Source organism: Nansenia antarctica (genome assembly GCF_963989245.1).
Source record: "Nansenia antarctica genome assembly, chromosome: 10".
NCBI classification, from domain to species: Eukaryota; Metazoa; Chordata; class Actinopteri; order Argentiniformes; family Microstomatidae; genus Nansenia; species Nansenia antarctica.
The window spans coordinates 19,985,067-20,004,198 of record NC_137680.1 but is presented as its reverse complement, the minus strand read 5'-3'; the positions used below and the strand labels follow the sequence as shown (position 1 = coordinate 20,004,198).

General features: G+C 46.0%; 1 protein-coding gene across 1 annotated transcript in view; it reads right to left on the bottom strand.

The window, feature by feature from the left end:
* Positions 1-1,334: 1,334 nt before the first annotated feature.
* adamts16 (ADAM metallopeptidase with thrombospondin type 1 motif, 16) overlaps positions 1,335-19,132 on the bottom strand; it is a gene marked incomplete at both ends in the record, with an annotated part of 155,666 nt that continues 137,868 nt past the window's right edge. The window contains 12 exons of the mRNA XM_080541054.1: positions 1,335-1,450; positions 1,633-1,780; positions 1,989-2,219; positions 2,633-2,827; positions 3,922-4,126; positions 10,729-10,855; positions 11,676-11,817; positions 12,636-12,880; positions 13,098-13,221; positions 13,652-13,782; positions 14,143-14,315; positions 16,916-17,064. Of these exons, the coding sequence (XP_080397180.1) occupies positions 1,335-1,450; positions 1,633-1,780; positions 1,989-2,219; positions 2,633-2,827; positions 3,922-4,126; positions 10,729-10,855; positions 11,676-11,817; positions 12,636-12,880; positions 13,098-13,221; positions 13,652-13,782; positions 14,143-14,315; positions 16,916-17,064 (1,986 nt within the window). The remainder of the gene's footprint in view (positions 1,451-1,632; positions 1,781-1,988; positions 2,220-2,632; positions 2,828-3,921; positions 4,127-10,728; positions 10,856-11,675; positions 11,818-12,635; positions 12,881-13,097; positions 13,222-13,651; positions 13,783-14,142; positions 14,316-16,915; positions 17,065-19,132) is intronic.

Sequence of the window (19,132 nt, the reverse complement as noted above, 5' to 3'; positions counted from 1 at the left end):
TCTTATTTTATTTAGCCAAATATGTGTCGTTTTTTTTTATACCTATTTTCTCAATATTGAACCATTTTCAGTACAAACAGACAGTACCAGGGAAAATTTGTTTATTGTCATTTTACTACTTGAATAATTACTTTTAATTACTGTCAAACAGCATATCTCTCAATGTTTGTTATGGCAACCCACAGAAACAGAGACACTATTATCATTATTACCATACAATTGCATTACATGATTGCAGAGCACATTTTCTTGAGATTTGGAGGTAAAACTGAAATGAAATGAAAGCACCATCCATAAATACAACATTATCAGATAATCGTGTGTTGTGGAGCCTCAGCTATCTAATGACAGTCAGATGTGCATTATTGACACATACAGTACATGCTGGGAGGAGAGACACTACATCTGTTTTAAATGCCAGATCTTGCCTGCACAGTTAAAATAAAATAAATGCTTTCAATACAAAACACAGAATGGTGCAGATTGTCAACAAAGAATTCTAAAACTGTATGCAGGGTGTGTGTGGGTATATGATAGCAAAAATAATAGGCACATTATCACTGCTTGTTAAACAGCATGCCAGCAACTCTGCAGCATTGCTAATAAATAAAAGAACCAATACTGTGCATGAGTCACAGGGCAATGACATTTCATGTATTCATTTAAAAAAACACTTCAGTGAAAAGGATTGCATTTCCCATTTATTTGTCAGTCGAGACAAATACCGTAGCACCATTACAAGTATGCAAAATCCCAGTGCATGCAGATGGCCTCGGGGTGGTACACGATGCAGTTTTCTGAGGTGATGTTGATGAGGTTTTTTTCCGAGGAAAACACCATTTGGATGCCAGTGTTATAGTCTCATGATTGTCCACATGGCGGAAGTGAGATCGTGCTCCACAATGAGCTACAGTACCCCCAGGTGGCTCCCACTAAAAGGTCCTTAGAACAACAATATTCATGTCTTGTGGTATTGTGTGTTTTTTCCTCTAGTGGGGAGAGCCATCGTCAGATCTCTTTCACAATGCCCACTCTATCCATTCTCAGTTCATTTGCTCCATCTGTTGGCCACGAATAGCTGAAGGGGCACCCGCTTACCAAGTAGCTCAGACTCTTAGGGATCTTTTGAAGGCTGCTCTTGCATCAAGATGTCCTGCATCACGAGCAGGGCATTTTTTAAGCGTCTTCCAGTTGAATTTTAAGTGTCTTTGATTTCAGTGCATGCGCATGATCAATGCAAAAAATTGTCCTTCAAACCGTGGACATAAAATAGTCTGGGCAGACGCTCTCCTCAGGTGTCTCATTGCAGTAGACAAGAGTTTGTCATCAGTGTCTTATATGTTTGAATTAGAGCAAGATTTGCAGCACTGCTTCCCATAGAACTTGTGGTTGCAAACTCCATGTTGTGGCACCAGGTAACACCAGTTGAAGTAATCCTTACATACTGTGTCTGTGGAAACACAATAACAAAAAAAGAATAATACAAAAACATGAGAGATTCTCTAAATCTACGATATCCTGGGTGAAAATGCATGCGGTCATGAATTGAAAATGTCCATAGGTTAGTTAAGCATTGTACATTTACAGTATTTGAGTGTATCATTATGAGCACCAGATACAAAAAAAGGGTACCTTTCTTCTCAGGTTGGGGGCAGAAGTTGGTATTGCAGGCCTGGGACATGGGAGGCTTCAGATGTAGCACACACCCAGCGGACGGCTTCCCCTGGACCAGGCACTGCACCGCCCGCGCCTGCACCCCTCCACCACACGACACAGTGCACTGTAGGGACAGACCACACAGGGAACAATCAGCCTGGCTTCCGTATACACACTACCTCAGTGTACATAATGTAGTACGATCAAGATGAGGGTTCTGGTTTAGTCTGCAGTTAGTTACTTTTCACACAGTGTGATGACATAATGCGAAAAGTAACCAATCATACTCATACACACACGATCACAGCGATCATTCCAGGGGATGTGCTTACCTGAGACCAGGGTGAGGAGTACCAGTCTGCCCGGGGTAGAGTGTGGACGTTTGGCCAGGTGGGCACGGGGGCAGGGCAGTGTGCCAGGGTACAGACTCTCTGCAGCTCCACCGAGGGCTTGGGCAGATGGTGGCACTTCTTGGGCACAAGCTCTCTGTATTTGCCTGTCATATCCTTCTCTGCACACTTAATGAAGCGAGCCTGAGAACCCTTCCCACAGGTTACAGAGCACTGGAGGGAGGGAGGGAGGGATAGAGGGAGGGAGGGAGGGAGGGGGGGGAGGGAGGGAGGGAGGGAGAGAGGGAGGGAGGGATAGAGGGAGGGAGGGGGGGAGAGAGGGAGGGAGGGATAGAGGGAGGGAGGGGGGGAGGGAGGGAGGGAGAGAGGGAGGGAGGGGGGGAGGGAGGGAGAGAGGGAGGGAGGGGGGAGAGAGGGAGGGAGAGAGGGAGAGAGGGAGGGAGAGAGGGAGGGATAAAGAGACAAACTTAGAGAAGAGAGCGAATCACATTACATGCTGTTTATGCATAATACGTAAAAAACTATTCACATACTGTATGCGATGTTCTTAGAGGCAGATATGAATAACAATTCTACGATGTCGCGAAGGAGAATAAGAGGTTACATCGTTGGGTTTCATAAACTACCTCCTGCCAGGTGGAGACGAACCACTGGACCTTGCGTTGCTTCTGGCAGCGTTTGATGATGCACTGCTCCTGGGTGCCGGGTTTCTGCACCCCCATGCAGGAGGTATCAGGCAGGATGTGGGCCCGGGCGTTGGGGTTGGTGCTTTTACACACCACCGTTCTCTTCTTCAGGCCTTTACCGCACTTACGGGAGCACTGCAACGCAACACGGTGACCATGTCATCAACAGGGGCCCCATAAACACCAAGCAAGCAGATGTGAAAGTGTGTTACTTGGATATAAAGCAACTATGTATCTCAGGGTAATGCCCGCTTGTTTACACAAATATTCATACACATGTCTAAAAAACAAGCCTAAAACCAGCCTAAATCGTTAGCAAGTCTTCAAGTGGAATTTTACCCTGTAAACCACTGGATTAGTTGTTTTCGTTATTCGATAGTAGAATTTTTTTTAAAAAAAACGACCTCTGAGTCAAGATCAGTCCCTCATCAGTCCTGATGTTCCAAATTGGCCGTTTGATTACATTCCTACAACTCCCAAGATTCCCCTCTCCCTCCCACTCGAGATCTTTCTGTTGAACGGCGCAAGAGCTAGCGCATGCTGCTCTCTGGGAATCACTGGCATTGTAGAGCAAAAACTCTCATCTGACGTGTTGTAGCGCGGTATGACTCCCTTTTAGGAACACCTACCTCGTGTTCCGACAGCTATGATGCAGCTGCACACAAAATGATAGATAGTTCGAGATGGTATGCACTGTAGCTCGACTAGGGGTAAACCTCCCCTATAATGTTGTTTTACTACCTCTAAGTGATTAAGGACCTTTGGGTCGAAGTTTGGGTTGAAGTTAACAATGTACACGGTTAACGAGCCACAAACACCTCAGAAGGACTCGAGGGAAGTGAACTGGGCAGACTGTGTGGTATGTTAGCGAGGTTTGGAGTAAAGCGGTGACATAATGGCCTTTCACGTTCGTTAACGAGGCCACGAACCTGCGGTTAACCCTGTTTTTCATCTGCAAGTTCACTTCCAAGTGTCTGGAGAAGAAGACAAGGCCCGAGAGCTTAAGGAACTTTGGCAATTCCAAAACTAGCGTCGAACGTGCAAGTGAACGAAGTGTGAGTGCTCTCACATCTCAGCGGACACATTTTGGGTCTCGAAGATCATTCTGGTGCATTGAGATCATTCTGCAAATTTGATGTAGCTATCAGACCACGCATGCGTGCAACAACTGCCATACGTGTACAGTACTCTTTAGTACAGCGTATGACATGAACGCAGCAGACGCTTACCTGAGACCACGGGCTGATGCTCCACCCCGGTGGACAGGTGTGGGTACTGCATGTCTGTGTTCTCAGTGGGGGGGGCTGCACACACCGGGCGTCTGCTATGGCCTCTACCTTGGTCTGGCTGGCCCTCTGCAGACACTGCACCTGCCGAGTCTGCTCCCCCCCGCCACAGCTGCGACTGCAGGCCCCCCACTCTCCAACACTCCAGCTGCAACAACAAGACCAGGAGGGCCTGCTTAGTCAACATACAGTAGTGGTGGGATTTCTTTTTTTGCGTAATAAGTACAAGATAAAGTTGATAAGTCGATAAGCAGCAAGCGGTTATTTTCCTACAGCCTATTTTTATTTTATATTGATTATTTTATCCGGTTATCCAACCGAATCACCGTCGGCGTCGTAGAACAGTGTGTGAACATAATTCTACGTCATTAGAGGATTTGTAAACAGGGTCACTACTAGGAATATACCACGTCTCCGCAGTCTTGACACATGCAACATTACCCAGCATTAGGGTCGGAGTGTGAACCGCTTGTTGACGGCTGACTGGCAAGCCCAAACAGACAAAATAACAGGCCGTGAAACTGTAACCCAAACCCCAGCCCCCATGGCCTGTCCCCCCCCCTCTACATCTACCCCAGATGACCTGAAACCCCACTGTCAGCACATATATACAGCCTAAACTTTATTTGCAGCAATTTCGTGCATCACTTGGTTGGAATGCTGAAAGAAGGACAAGTATATCCAGTGCAGTATGACGGCTCTTCTTGGTTCTAAATAAAAATGGCTGGAGAATTTCCATCTGGTCTCAGCGTCTTCTGCCCCACATATATAACACATTTGATATTTATACAGTAGAGAGGGACATTCAGTCCAATGGAAAGGTAGAAGCTGCCTCTTCTTCGGGGCATTCACCTCAAGACGTTGTTGGTGGAGTCAGTAAGTGTAGACCTGCAGTACATACTGCAGATAAATGTGAACAAACCAAAAGTGCATTACATATACAGCAAGTTATACATTTTTAAGTTGGAAATAAATGTAAAAAAATCTTGGATACTATTGCTCAATAAACATCTACAGTATATTAAAACAATTTTTAAAAAATCTAGTATATACTGTATTTCGGAAACAAAACCAAAAACCAAAACCAAAATCCCAAAAAGTAATATCTTTAGTTGACTCTAAGTGAAGAATGAACCCAATAGAGGTAATAAGTTGTAAAGGCCCTGGCACCTCTCACTGCAGAGACGTGAATGAGACAGACAGGAAGAGGACACCGTACCTCGAGACCTTCGACTGGTTTAACTTTTAAGTGGGTTGGAGTCTGCCCAAACCTCACGCACCGGGAGAAGGCCTTCCTCGCGGATCAGATGCTCTATATGGCAGCGCTGCCTGCCTGCTGTCTGCGTGCCCAGCGCAGGGCTCTGATGCCCAGGCCGCTGTCCCCTCACACTCACCCGGGAATGAATTATGTCAGCCTCTAAATGTGAGCACGCACCTATTTTTCATGATGTCATGGTTTCTCCAACCTCAATGTATGCAGATGCGGCAAAAAAGACATGAATCAACTCCAGGCCTCAAAATAATTGACTGCGGCCACAGTAGTGTGCATTTCTGTTTTGGTCTGCAGGACATGAGGTCTGCGCGTGTGAGCAGCTATATTTGCTCTCCAGCAAAAGGCTCTCGACAGCACGGCATGCTGCACTGCACTCCGGAAAGAATGTTTCGTAATCGGCTTGAGGGCGGTTGGAAATCTTGACAGACATTTTAACATAGGATGTCATGTTATACAGAACCTCAACAAAAATGTGGGGTGTCATAAAATGTAACTCGGGGATCGAAGACTTTCGATGTAACCCTGTGTGTCAGTCAACAAAGCTTATTCAGTGAAATGTGAGACAGTTCTTATGGAAAAGAGGTCTTTCTGGGTCACTGTGACAGTGAGGACAGTGATTGGACTGGCTGTGCCATGTGACTCATCCTGGAATGTTCTCATGTCTTGAGTTGACCTCAGAGCAACCGTTCATGCCAGGGACTGCATTGATGTGGGTCCATACGCCTATAATAATTAGATGACATAAAACATTGAACTTAATTGTCCAAAATTCTTGATCTCTGTCAACTCAGCAAGTGTATTAAACGGCAAGATAACAGCGCTCCTGTGCCTTGAGAATGCAACGCTCGTAGCTCGTAGTCCACGAGCTCCAACAGTTGTTGTTAATTAAGTAAATAAAACAGGACCAGTCACGTAAACAGCATGGGATGACTTTACAACGGCTATTATCGCCGTGTCTACCTCACTGTAAACACACACATCCCATTAGCCCCCACAGCGCGCCCGAGAGTGCACTTCACGTCCTCAGCCGGATCGCAGCTGAGTTTGGACGACTTCTAACCTTTGTCCCATAAAGAGGAGGGGAGGGAGGGGGGGGGGGGTCGCACTAGACAGACGTGACATCATAACACCAACGCCATTAGCCCTGTTTATGACTGGCCTGGAAGACACGCAGTTAACAACCAGTTCAGTGGAGGACGTCTCACTACGAAAGAAGTGCTTAATCATCACAGAAGCTCCTCTCCACAGTCCTGACCAGCAGCAGGAAAGTGCTGACTCTGTATCCCAGGAACACATTACAATAAACATGAAGCATGGACAGGCATGATTCATCAAAGATGCTGGCCACACAGCCAGTAAACACGGGGCAGTGGTGCTATGGCCACAGAGTTTAGTGTGCCATGGAAAAGACTAAAACAAACGTCTAGTCAGAGGGCAGGCAAACCAACCAGCTATTTCAAGAGAAGCATTCTACCTTGCAGTCTGTCCTGATATATACAATACATTATGTCCCTACCACAGACATAAAGGGCTGACCGGGAGGCAAACACAATTGGGAAGTGCTCAATGCATTTATGTTGCTGTTTGGCTCCACTAAAAACCTTTAATTAAGTAGTGATCGTTTTCATGATTTAATTTGTTTTCATGATTTAATTGTTTCCCTAATAATGTTTTTGGACATACTGAAGTAGTAGAGTCATATTTCCTACAGGGGAACAAAGCTGTGTCTGTATTTCTAAATCATATATATATACAGTATATATATATATATATATACTGTAACTGAGGACCAGGACAAATCCTGGGAGAGGAGAGAATCAAGTCAGATTAAGGTACGCCTGTCTTTTCCTAAGATACGCCAGTCTCTAGAACCAAACAATTATGAAGGAAAACATTTTCCTTATCAGTTAGAGGTTAATTGAATTTCCATAGTAAGCGTAACAAAGACATCGAATACAGTGCATGAATATGGATCACACATTTATTCATTTGTTTTGTTTTTTGAGTACTGGTTCACGTGATTGACAAAGTGACAAATCAAGTTAAGCGATTCATGGGCCTGTTGCTTATTTTCGTTTTCGAGGACTCATCATTTTTTGGAGTGTAACCAAACAGGCAATTACCTCCATGTCAGAAAGCTTTGTTTGTTTACTCCCTGCAGACTTAAAATGCTGCTGAATGATGCATGACTTTACTGTCCAGTCAGCTGTTTCCTAATAATATGACCCTTCTCTCCCAATAAATATTGTTTGGATTCTGAAGAATTGCATGTTTAGCGAAGTCCCTAAATAGCCCCATTATGTTGTCAGTGGCTCCTCTGAGCTTGATGCTTAGAACAACATCAGGTAGCTCTTACTCTCTAACTCTATCCACCTGGCGTTAGGAAGGATAGACACCTGTTGCGTACATGCTCTTTTCTACTTAGATGAGGTCCCTTATGCCACTTCAGTGTGTTAGTAGATGAGAGAGGGTTCTTCTGACATCATCTATGGGATGAGATGAGTTGGAGGGAAAGTCTGGAAACTGCTCCAAAACAGAGACAGAGTTACGGTAGAGAGTATCACTGAGGCAAGATATTTGAGAGGAAAAAAAATGGCTTTTCTTCTTTCCGTCTCAGAGTTACTCTATACTTTAATTTAGTGTCCTCCCTGCTGACTGGCGGTTTACCATAAAACATTTAGCAAAACTGTAGCTTGCTTATTATGATTCCATTATTTCAGTGCTCAGTGAATACATTCCTTAATGCTGCACAAGTGGTCAGGTCATGTGGTAGGACCCATTTTGAAGAGTAACTTTATTGCCTCCAAATATATGGAACATAGTATGTATTTATTGATGTTTTCAGGGTTATGGTGGTGTTTATACAGTGTGTCTTGGTGACACGGATTCAAGAGGTACTATTTTGCTTCTTCAGGGCTCTGGTCTCACTGGAGTAACGGAGTTGTGCAGGGCACTCACACATTGCAGAAGAGTCGTCATAATTCAAGTAAAAAGTAAACCCAGATTTCATCGGGGGGGGGGGGGAAGAAGTTTAACTTTGCAGAAGTGATCAGGGATTGTAGTAACGACTTCACCAGATGTTGAGGACGTACTCTGGGGAAGGCAGAGTGAGAGAGATTTAGGAACCACTGTCCCTTGGGTCCCCTGTAGGGGTGAGAGAGCATGGGTGGGATTGAGTTGGCCTTTCCTCCGAGGGTAACCGGACACCGGACTGTTCCCCTCGTGTCCAGTCTTGTCTTACGGACACAGACAGCTGATGGTGAGTCTGGGCCCTGCCTCACGACCACATACAGGCTCAGAGCTATGAATGAGGAGCAGAATAATCTGTCATCTGTCTCAGCCACAGCAGGCCTTTCCGCAAGTCTTAGCGTACATATCAGAGGATCTTATGAGGCCATCGTGTGCTCATGTCCACTGCAACAAAGACCTGTTTCAGGGTGTTGAACCTCGGGGTGTTGAGACCGGACAGGATGAGATCACTGTTTGAAGCACGTATTCGATATTCATTTTTATAAATGAAATCATCAGTTGTCCTCTGTGGCTCAGTTGGTAGAGCATTGTGCTAACACTTAGGTTGTGGGTTTGGTCCCCGCTGGGACCATATACAGAAAAAAAATGTATGCACTGTATTACACTACAATGTAAGTTGCTTTGGATAAAAGCGTCAGCTAATCAAGACACATCAAAAACGTGTGGTGAATGCAATATCACAATTAGACTGTATACAGTACATGCTTCTCCAATTGGCTATTCTGTGCAAATCTATTGCATATAGAAGTATGTGAATTACTGGCATCTGAGATGTGGTTTGGACACAGGTTAGTGTGGACCCTGCGTCATAGTGGATTAATACCCCAGACACATCTGATACGTGACATAAAGGGCCTGGAACTCTCATTAATATCAAGGTTGTCCTGAAAGTGTCATTCATTTCGGGGGCATTTTCTCCTTCCTTACACTGACCAGAGCGCTGCACAGCGGCTCATTTCCCTGGATCGAGTTCATACTTGTCCTAGCCGTCAGCACGAGGGCCACTCCCAAACTCTGATGATCCACGGCCGAGGCCCAGATCCGCCTGTTTTCTGAGCTCCACTCCATCACTGACAGACCGAGGACGGATAGGAGGTGACATCCCTGCTCTCTGCCAGTCGCTGACCAAAAGCAGGGGCCACCGCCCTCGAGAAACAGGAACTGGGAAGGTCACTCAGCGCTCAGCGAGATGGCGTCGCGCTCGTTGAGTCACGTCGTGGTGCGACCCCTCTCAACCGTGAGGAAGATCCCCCCTCCATCCAGCCAGCGTCATCACTCAACACAGAACTAAGGTGGGAACACTGGGTGAATGAACGCTGGTGAACGTTCGATGGAAAAACAGTCATCGGAACATGTTAGCGAGGATACATTGAGTTTCTGAGAGTATCCAAAAAAGTCATTAAAGGCAGGTGCTTTAGGGTGCGATGTGCTGGATATCGTCACCCCCTGCGCTTGTTACTGTTGTGGAGGAGCGTGGGAGGCTTGCAGAGGCCTGACTCCACCAATAAAACAGCTTGTTTTGACCACTGACATTTAGTGAGTCACAAGTGACACCGCAGATGCGTACGTTTCGCTGGCCAATAATGCGGGGCAGCCAGTCTCAGACAATGGACGTGGGGTACAGCAGTGAAAGCAACGCCGAGGGCCCGCGGCCAAGTAAAACACGGTCGCGCTCGGGGGAAACGATCTCCCCTACGAGCGCGCGGGTTTAAAGGAAACTCCGTAAAAAGGGGGTTTACTACCCACACTGAAAGGCTTATAGGGATCTACATCCACCGATGAGTAATTCGGTGTCACTCAGAGCTACGATAGAGGAGTACAGTGGAACTGTGGTTCGTGTTGAACAAAGCCCCGGCTATAGGTCGTAAACCAGTCCTCACCACCGTAAGGAGAGCCCGTGGGGGAGCTACTTAACCGTTCCTGAGAGCTGACTCGGCCGTCTTGGCCACTCCACCGAACAGCTCATTTAAAACGGGGCTTTTTGTCTACTTTTCCATGCTGTTTGTACGTTACACCGAATGACTATTTGCGGGGGCTTCCGAGACATAACAGAGGAAGAAAGCAATGGATCACTCGGTCCCGTGGTGGTCTCAGACGGAGTTTGACACAAAAGGAAGGAAATAAAGGAAGAAAAGAAAACGGCAGACTACACCGTTGCTACGGAGACGGCGTGCTACTGAACGAAACCTTGTCATGAGGAAGGAGCGTCCTGTAAAGATAGGCCAGGGGGTTTCGCGTCACTGACTGTCATAATAAACAGAGACTCACTGTTCCTTACTGTAGCTCAGGAGATGACAGCATTTAAACCGACCCGCAGTAGGAAGCTCTCAGGATAAACAGGGGGAGGGGGGGGGGGGGTTTCAACTTTGAGGGTTATAATCATAGTTTACGTGCTTTGCTTTGTGCATCATTCTTCTAGGAAACGTTGTACGGAACAGTCATCTTACCTGGAGGGACAGGCTTGAGTGTTGCATGGCATCAGGCCAGTGGTCGGTCTAGACCGGGCGTTGCAGTGGGAGGTGTTCACTTGGACTCGCAGATCCTTATAGCACGCAGATTTAGTGTTCATTTGACCTGAATGAGAAAACGTGATCCCGTTAGATTCAAAGTGATCCACGCTGATCAATGCAACGCACAACATCATTCATAGGACACATAGTCACATAGTTCAGTGACACATCCACATTGAGGGGTTGATTCAAATCTCTTTTAAATCAATAATTTCACAGTCACACTCTCTAATAACACTAATGAACCCAACCCATAACATTAGGGCTGTACAAAAGGTGTAGATGCAGCTCGCGCTATAGGGGTTGACTGGGGGTCTACGACCTGTGGGTCAAAGCAAACTCTATACACTGGCTTTGTTCATGTGGAGTCCGCTCCCCTCAGGGTAGAGCCAGACCATTACAGGGGTCTAATTGCAGGGCTTCGTGGGAGGAGAGGAGGTGGCCACAGGCCATGTCCACAGTAATGATGGGAACCCCTGTGCACTACTTAAGCCCAGGTATGAGCACTTATTAGAGATCGCTGGAGCTGCCCACATCTTTGAGCTCTTCCCCATTGATCTAGGAACAAGGAGGACCCCACCCCCTGATCATAATAAATCAAGAGCATGACCATGTCATTCTGAACCTTTGAAAAAAAATTGGACCACATGTTGCTTATAGGAGCCTTTTTATATAGAGTTAAAAAGAAAGAAAAAACAAAACAAAAGAACAAATGAGGTCACTATTAGAGGAGTGTATGTGAGGTGAGGCTCTAACATCTGTGTGTCTATCGGAAGAGTAACGTGCGACTTGCTCTGTGAAAGCCGTCCCAATGACAGCTCTATCGAGAGACACAGTGTCATCTCCCATCTACGACGATATCCGAGTGTTTGGTTAGTTAGTACCTCCTGCACAGGAAGCTGAGCACTGGGAGCGAATGATGGCCCAGGTGTAGTTGTGTCTCATCTGGCTCTTCCTGTTGTCCATGTCGGATTTCCTGAGAGTGTATTCCCACCGAATCCCAGGATTCCAGCCTTGAAGGAGAATCTACAAAGATATACGACCCCGAGTATCAAAGAGCAGAAAGTCTGCAGCATCATAGTTGTCAAAGAAAAACATTAGGGCCACTTGCCAACCCTAAGAGAATATTTGCAGACTATGTTGAATCATCTTAGCTCGGGCAATGTAATCAGAAGACAAAATGAGGACCAGATATGGTATTCTATGATTCAGGGTATACAAACCCAAAACAATATGTTTCCAATGAAAGTCATCCAGCAACCAAGGCTGTATTGATGATAGCGTCTCAGACTATTACTAAGGAGGATCCTTCTAGAACGCTGCCTCTGACTGTTTCCTATCAAATCCTGTTTCCTTCTTATGAAGAGAGTGAAGTTAGAAGATTAGGAATGAGTAACTCCTCAAAATACAGGGTATCTTTGCTACAGTACAGTCCAACGTTGCCATAAAAGGAACATGTACTATATCACTGTTTATGAAAACCAATAGACTGAGTCAAGACTTGGCTTAAGTCAGCTATAATTTGATTTCTAGGTTGGATAGGAACGGTGCAAAAAATGTGTCTGCATAATATTTTGCATGGAATCCACTCCACACAATGCCTAAATTGTCTATTAGATCATTAAACATTTAATATTATGTGACTTTCTGGAATGCAATGAGACCTTATGCGATGTTCATATTGCCGGGTAATCATTATTTAGATTTTGACATAGCCAATAAAAACAGTAGTGGTAACCTTGAATTGGAGACACTTTACGAAGGAGGCCAACAGTGTACATAGGCCATTCATAACGCCTAATTCATCATTTCAACATTTGAGCCACTCTGTACTGCACACATACCTCGACCACTAAGGTCTCGTTGGTGGGGCCTGTAGAGGTGAGGCTCTCCGGGCGGTTGTAGGGCCTCTTGTAATCAAACAGAGAGCCGGCGATGGAGTGTCTGCCCGGCCAGTCCACAGTCCAGCGTCCGTTGAGGTAGTACTTCCTCTGGGTGTTCCTTATGGCCAGATAGGAGCTGGAGGTATTCAGCTCTACAATGCGGATACTTCGAGCGCCGGCGGGGATGGTTACAACTCCATAGTACTCTGTTATTAGAGGAAAAACCCAAAGCGATATATGAGAATGTATACAAAAAAGAAAAAAAAAGAAATATGACCTAACTTATTTGCTCTGTAAATTCACTAGGAGTGCTAGAGATACGGAATCAATCGCTTACAACTACAGGCCTAAAACATTTCAGACAAAACGCAACTGTCAGAAGGGTCAATCAGCCAGGGATTAAAAAAGGTATGTTGTTCATACGATTGGTGAAGTGCTGTTTTGTGTATTGTCCTTTGAATATCTTGCAGGTGGAGTTATTTCCCTTGCAGACTCCACACACATCAGGAACTGCAGTGGAGCCCAAGACACGATCACAGCCCACTCTCTAAAAGACAAAAGGTAAAGTTAGTAATGGATCACATAATATGTTGAGAAGTTGCCTGCTAAATGTCCAAAAATTACTAACTACAGTAATTCAATTAAGTCAACATACATCCTCCTACAGTAAAACAGTATGCATAACACATTTACAATAATTGAACAATAATTAAACATTTTCTCTCAGTACTTGACAGATGTATAACGGGTCTTGATTTGCAAGGAGTTACACGACTCTGTAATGCGGCGCAGTGACGCGTCGCATAGCGCTGGATGATGAAAGAACTTTGGCTGCTCTGTTTCTTTAAAAGAGTGTTTACTCTCTGCGGGTTTCCGTATATAACCGACACTATGTCTTACGGAACTGACACGTCCTCCAACACTTAAGTCATCATAAAGTTCTTTGGGACTTTCACTCCTCCGGCCTATTACTGTACCTCACACAGGCCGTCGATGCACACGTTGGAGCTGTCCTGGGAGCACAGCGTCCCATCCCTCACTTTGCTGGAGAGGGCGAAGAAGAAGTCGTAGCCGTCCGCGAAGCAGTACAGCTTGCAGATGTCTTGGTCTGGGGAGGGGAAAGTCGTTTAGGGAGTTTTGTCTCAACTAAAAAAATCCCACACAGGGACTTCTACGTTGTACACTACAGACATAGCATATTCAAAAACCCTGTTCTTCTAATTCCATGCCTTTACACTTCAGACACGGGTTGTCGATCAAGTCGACACTCCCTGTTTCAGCATCGACTGTGTGCTGTACGTCGACTCGTTTTGAGTGATCTCATCACTTACACTGTCAGTAATTCAATATAAGCGATTATGAAAACAATACGGATACAGAGTGGCGTGCCGAATGCATTACAGGGAACTAATTCATGTCGGTGACAGGTTATTTGGTGACCCATGACTAAAAACATAGACCTTTATACCTTCCACTCGCATGTAGGGTTTCCAGCTGTAGTACCAGCCTCTGAACTGTTTGCTGTTGAACTCGGCACATTGTTGAGACCTGTAATCCACCGTGTTCACGGGACAGTCTTCAGTATTGCAGAGTTTGTAGGACCGGGAGGAGCCTTCACAAAACCTCCCTCCATACACGGGCCTGAGGGGACAACAAACATACTTAATGAGCCTCGTCAGACCAGCATACGCCATGGACATCTCTGAAAGGGTCATACCAATGCACAAGCGATGTAGTGTGCTGAACAACCGTGTAATGACATTGTAGTTACAATAATACAGTAACACCAATGAGTTCAACATGTAATAAATAGGTAACTACCAAACTAGGAGGTTTCCTTGTCAATACACGGGAGAACATTTGAAGAAACCAAAAATACAAAATGTTCTTTGGTAATTGTTTTTTTTTTACACTCCCTGCCTGGTTACATGAGGTGTGGTGTGTGTATGTAGCTGTTTGGATGAATGGCTCAGTGTCTCTGTTGTTGGGGGAACTGCCTTTGTGGTTGATTGCTAGTTTTAGAGCCTCTTGCAGGTGTATATCCCCAGGCTCCACAGAAACAAATCCCTGGCTCGGCCAATTACATCCTCACTATAAGCCTCCAATTAGCCTCCTGCGGCTTGCTGTCTCTGACTAATTTAGGCCGCTGCTTGACAGGAACTTGGCGCCGCAGGTCAAAATACGAAGATATGAAAATATAAAGAGGCCCAACGTTGGAGTGGGTGATTCAGCTAGTGAGTGAGTGAGTGAGTGAGTGAGTGAGGGAGGGAGGGGATGAGTGAGTGAGGGGATGAGTGAGTGAGTGAGTGAGTGAGTGAGTGAGGGGATGAGTGAGTGAGTGAGTGAGTGAGTGAGTGAGGGGATGAGTGAGGGGATGAGTGAGTGAGTGAGTGAGTGAGTGAGTGAGGGGATGAGTGAGTGAGTGAGTGAGTGAGTGGATGAGTGAGTGAGTGAGTGAGTGAGGGAGGGAGGGAGTGAGTGAGTGAGTGAGTGAGTGAGGGAGGGAGGGGATGAGTGAGTGAGGGGATGAGTGAGTGAGTGAGTGAGTGAGTGAGTGAGGGGATGAGTGAGTGAGTGAGTGAGTGAGTGAGTGAGGGAGTGAGTGAGTGAGTGAGTGAGTGAGGGGATGAGTGAGTGAGTGAGTGAGTGAGGGAGGGAGGGAGTGAGTGAGTGAGTGAGTGAGTAGGTGAGGGGATGAGTGAGTGAGTGAGGGAGGGAGTGAGTGAGTGAGTGAGGGAGGGGATGAGTGAGTGAGTGAGTGAATGAGTGAGTGAGTGAATGAGTGAGTGAATGAGTGAGGGGATGAGTGAGGGGATGAGTGAGTGAGTGAGTGAGTGAGGGAGTGAGTGAGTGAGTGAGTGAGTGAGTGAGGGGATGAGTGAGTGAGTGAGGGAGTGAGTGAGGGAGTGAGTGAGTGAGTGAGTGAGTGAGTGAGTGAGTGAGTGAGGGGATGAGTGAGTGAGTGAGGGAGTGAGTGAGTGAGTGAGTGAGGGAGGGGATGAGTGAGTGAGTGAGTGAATGAGTGAGTGAGTGAGGGGATGAGTGAGTGAGTGAATGAGTGAGGGGATGAGTGAGTGAGTGAGTGAGTGAGGGGATGAGTGAGTGAGTGAGTGAGTGAGTGAGTGAATGAGTGAGGGGATGAGTGAGTGAGTGAGTGAGGGAGTGAGTGAGCAGGTGAGGGGATGAAGATATGAAAATATAAAGAGGCCCAACGTTGGAGTGGGTGATTCAGCTAGTGAGTGAGTGAGTGAGTGAGGGAATGAGTGAGTGAGTGAGTGAGTGAGGGGATGAGTGAGTGAGTGAGTGAGTGAGTGAGTGAGGGAGGGAGTGAGTGAGTGAGTGAATGAATGAGTGAGTGAGTGAGGGGATGAGTGAGTGAGTGAGTGAGGGAGGGAGGGAGTGAGTGAGTGAGTGAGTGAGTAGGTGAGGGGATGAGTGAGTGAGTGAGGGAGGGAGTGAGTGAGTGAGTGAGGGAGGGGATGAGTGAGTGAGTGAGTGAGTGAGGGGATGAGTGAGTGAGTGAGGGAGTGAGTGAGGGAGTGAGTGAGTGAGGGGATGAGTGAGTGAGTGAGGGAGTGAGTGAGTGAATGAGTGAGTGAGTGAGGGGATGAGTGAGTGAGTGAGTGAGGGGATGAGTGAGTGAGTGAGTGAGGGAGGGGATGAGTGAGTGAGTGAGTGAGGGAGTGAGTGAGCAGGTGAGGGGATGAGTGAGTGAGGGAGTGAGTGAGTGAGGGAGTGAGTGAGTAGGTGAGGGGATGAGTGAGTGAGTGAGGGAGTGAGTGAGTAGGTGAGGGGATGAGTGAGTGAGGGAGTGAGTGAGGGAGTGAGTGAGGGAGTGAGTGAGTGAGTGAGTGAGGGAGTGAGTGAGTGAGGGAGTGAGTGAGTGAGTGAGTGAGGGAGTGAGTGAGTGAGGGAGTGAGTGAGGGGATGAGTGATACATGTCAGCAATCATTTAGTATTTGAATTGCCAGTCTTAATATAGTATTTATATCATATCTTTATATAGTATCTTAATATATACCTATGACTTAGTGTAGGAAGGTTTCGAAGCCTTACTGTAGGCCATATAGTCAGAAAGTACATACATTTAGTACACGCTACTTTTATAAATCATAAAACATCTAATATGAGTGAATGGGAATGAATGGGTAGAGAAAGTGAGAATAAACGGAGTTGTGCGTCAGTGACCGAGCTGAACGTCGTTGTGTGCTGTGTGTCAAGAGGAGGAGTGCGTGGGGCACCTTGGGTTGGTGCACTGTCTCTCTCTGTACGTGACGCCGCTCTCACAGCTGCGTGAGCAGCTCGACCAGCCGGACCAGTCGGACCAGTGGCCGTGGACCGGCCTGGGCCCCTCGTCCCCTTGCTTCACACACTGCCCACGCCGACACCACTGGGAGACAGAGGACCAACGTCAGAACACACACAGACACACACAGACACAAGAGACCAAAACAAACCCCGTAAACAATCCTCGAAATTACAGCAACGCCTCGGATGGAATACCTTCTGGGGGGATCGCCTCAGCAGACCAAAGAATTATGTTAGTTTTGCACATCGTTAGCCTCATAGCATAATTGCCTAAGTCATATTTTGGCCAAATTGAGATACCGGTATCTGCCTAACTACTCTCCTAACACTGCTGATTCACTGTGCATTATTGCCTATGCCATCAGCCTATCAGAATGCTTGTTACATTCCAAAATCCCTATCTGCCCAAGTCATCTCTTTGACATAGGCAATTATGACACTACATACAAAGATGGCCTGGTGACCACAAGTGAAGCATGACTAAGGCAATTATGCTATGAGGCTAACGACATATTATCTCGCTATATACATACCAGTGGTGTGCCGTCAGGGCCAGCAAGGCCTTCTCTGCTGGCCTAAACATCATCAGAATATACATTTTATTTTAATATATATTTTCCACAAATATGTATTAATGATTCCCCATAGTCTATTCTCTTCATTTCATAGCTTTCCTCTTGGTTGCGCTGCTTCCAGTCTCCGATTGAGATTTGGAGGGCTGGCCTTTATGTTAGAGCTTTTATCCAATCAAAATGTGTTGCTAGGGGGCTCAAAAATCTGCCCGCCTTCACATTAAACGGTGCTGCGGATTCGACCTGTAACTTAACATTGGAACGAGAAAACCTGTGGCGTACCTAGTAAACCTACGTAGATGCGAGCAAAAGCAACAACGGCGCCTGCTGTAAGGCTCAATGATGTCAGCACCCAGCACGTCTTTTGATTGGATACGCACTATTGCTACGCACTATTGATACGCAGTATTGATATTCACTATTGAGATGCGGAACTATGCCGGTAGATGTGAAACTTTTGAAAGTGCGCAGGGAAACGGAGCCTCACAACGAAAGCTTTCGTTGACTGATCGATAATACTGATCGATTGTGTCCTGTTTTTGGGTAAACAATAACTTTCATTTAGGGGACACAATGAAAGCGCCAAGTCCACAAACAGAGGAAACTACGTTGAGCTTCTTTCTTTTCTGGCTGAAAACAACCCAGATTTACATTACCACCTGTCCACAAACAAAGTGTTTACTGGGACGTCAGGCAAAATACAAAACGACCTGATTTTTGCTATTGCTGAAGTGATGGAAGAAGAGATCAAAATGGAGATTAAAAAGGCACCCTTTGTCGCTATTATGGTGGACGAGACGACAGACGTGGGTAATGTAGCGATCTTAAAGATGTTAGTTTAACACTCTTCATTGTAAATGCGGATTTATTGATTAAAAATGCTTCGGAAATATTAATATAACTCTGTTGTACTTGTCTGACTATGTTAAGGTGATGCAACGCCCGGTTATACTGTGTTTCTGTCTAGTTTCTAGAGCCATGGCGTCATAACGATGGTATTAAGAGGTAGAATAATTCAGGTAGGAATGTGTCGGACATCACTGAAGGCCTAGGTGTGAAATGCACCGCCCGCCACTGATACATACAGTACAGTACAATACAGTACCCAGAATGGGAAGTGTGTCCAAACCAGGGCTCGACAGTGCGACTGTTTTGGTCGCATTTGCGAGTGAATATATTTCTGTGCGACTTGGAAATACATTCAATCGCACCAGTGCGACTAAAAGACTGCTGAACTACTGTCATGCGCAGTCAAACTTATGTGTATAAGCGATGAGGGAATGAAAACAGTGAATAGAAACGTGTGTCGCAGAAATGCTTCACGCGAGTCCTATATGCGCTTGAAATGCGCTGGTAGCGCTGTGTTTTGTTAGCCGCTAGCTGCTAGCAGCATTTGCTTCCGGTTTCATTACAAAGAGGTTAACCCCATATGTGCCTGACGTCTAACAACATTCAAATGACTCTAACTTCATATTTTTTCGGATTTCAATGTATGACACATCATTTGAAAGCTTATGATCCATAGTTCCAATCCACAACACGTCACATTTGAAAGTGTTTATGTAATTTTTTTACATT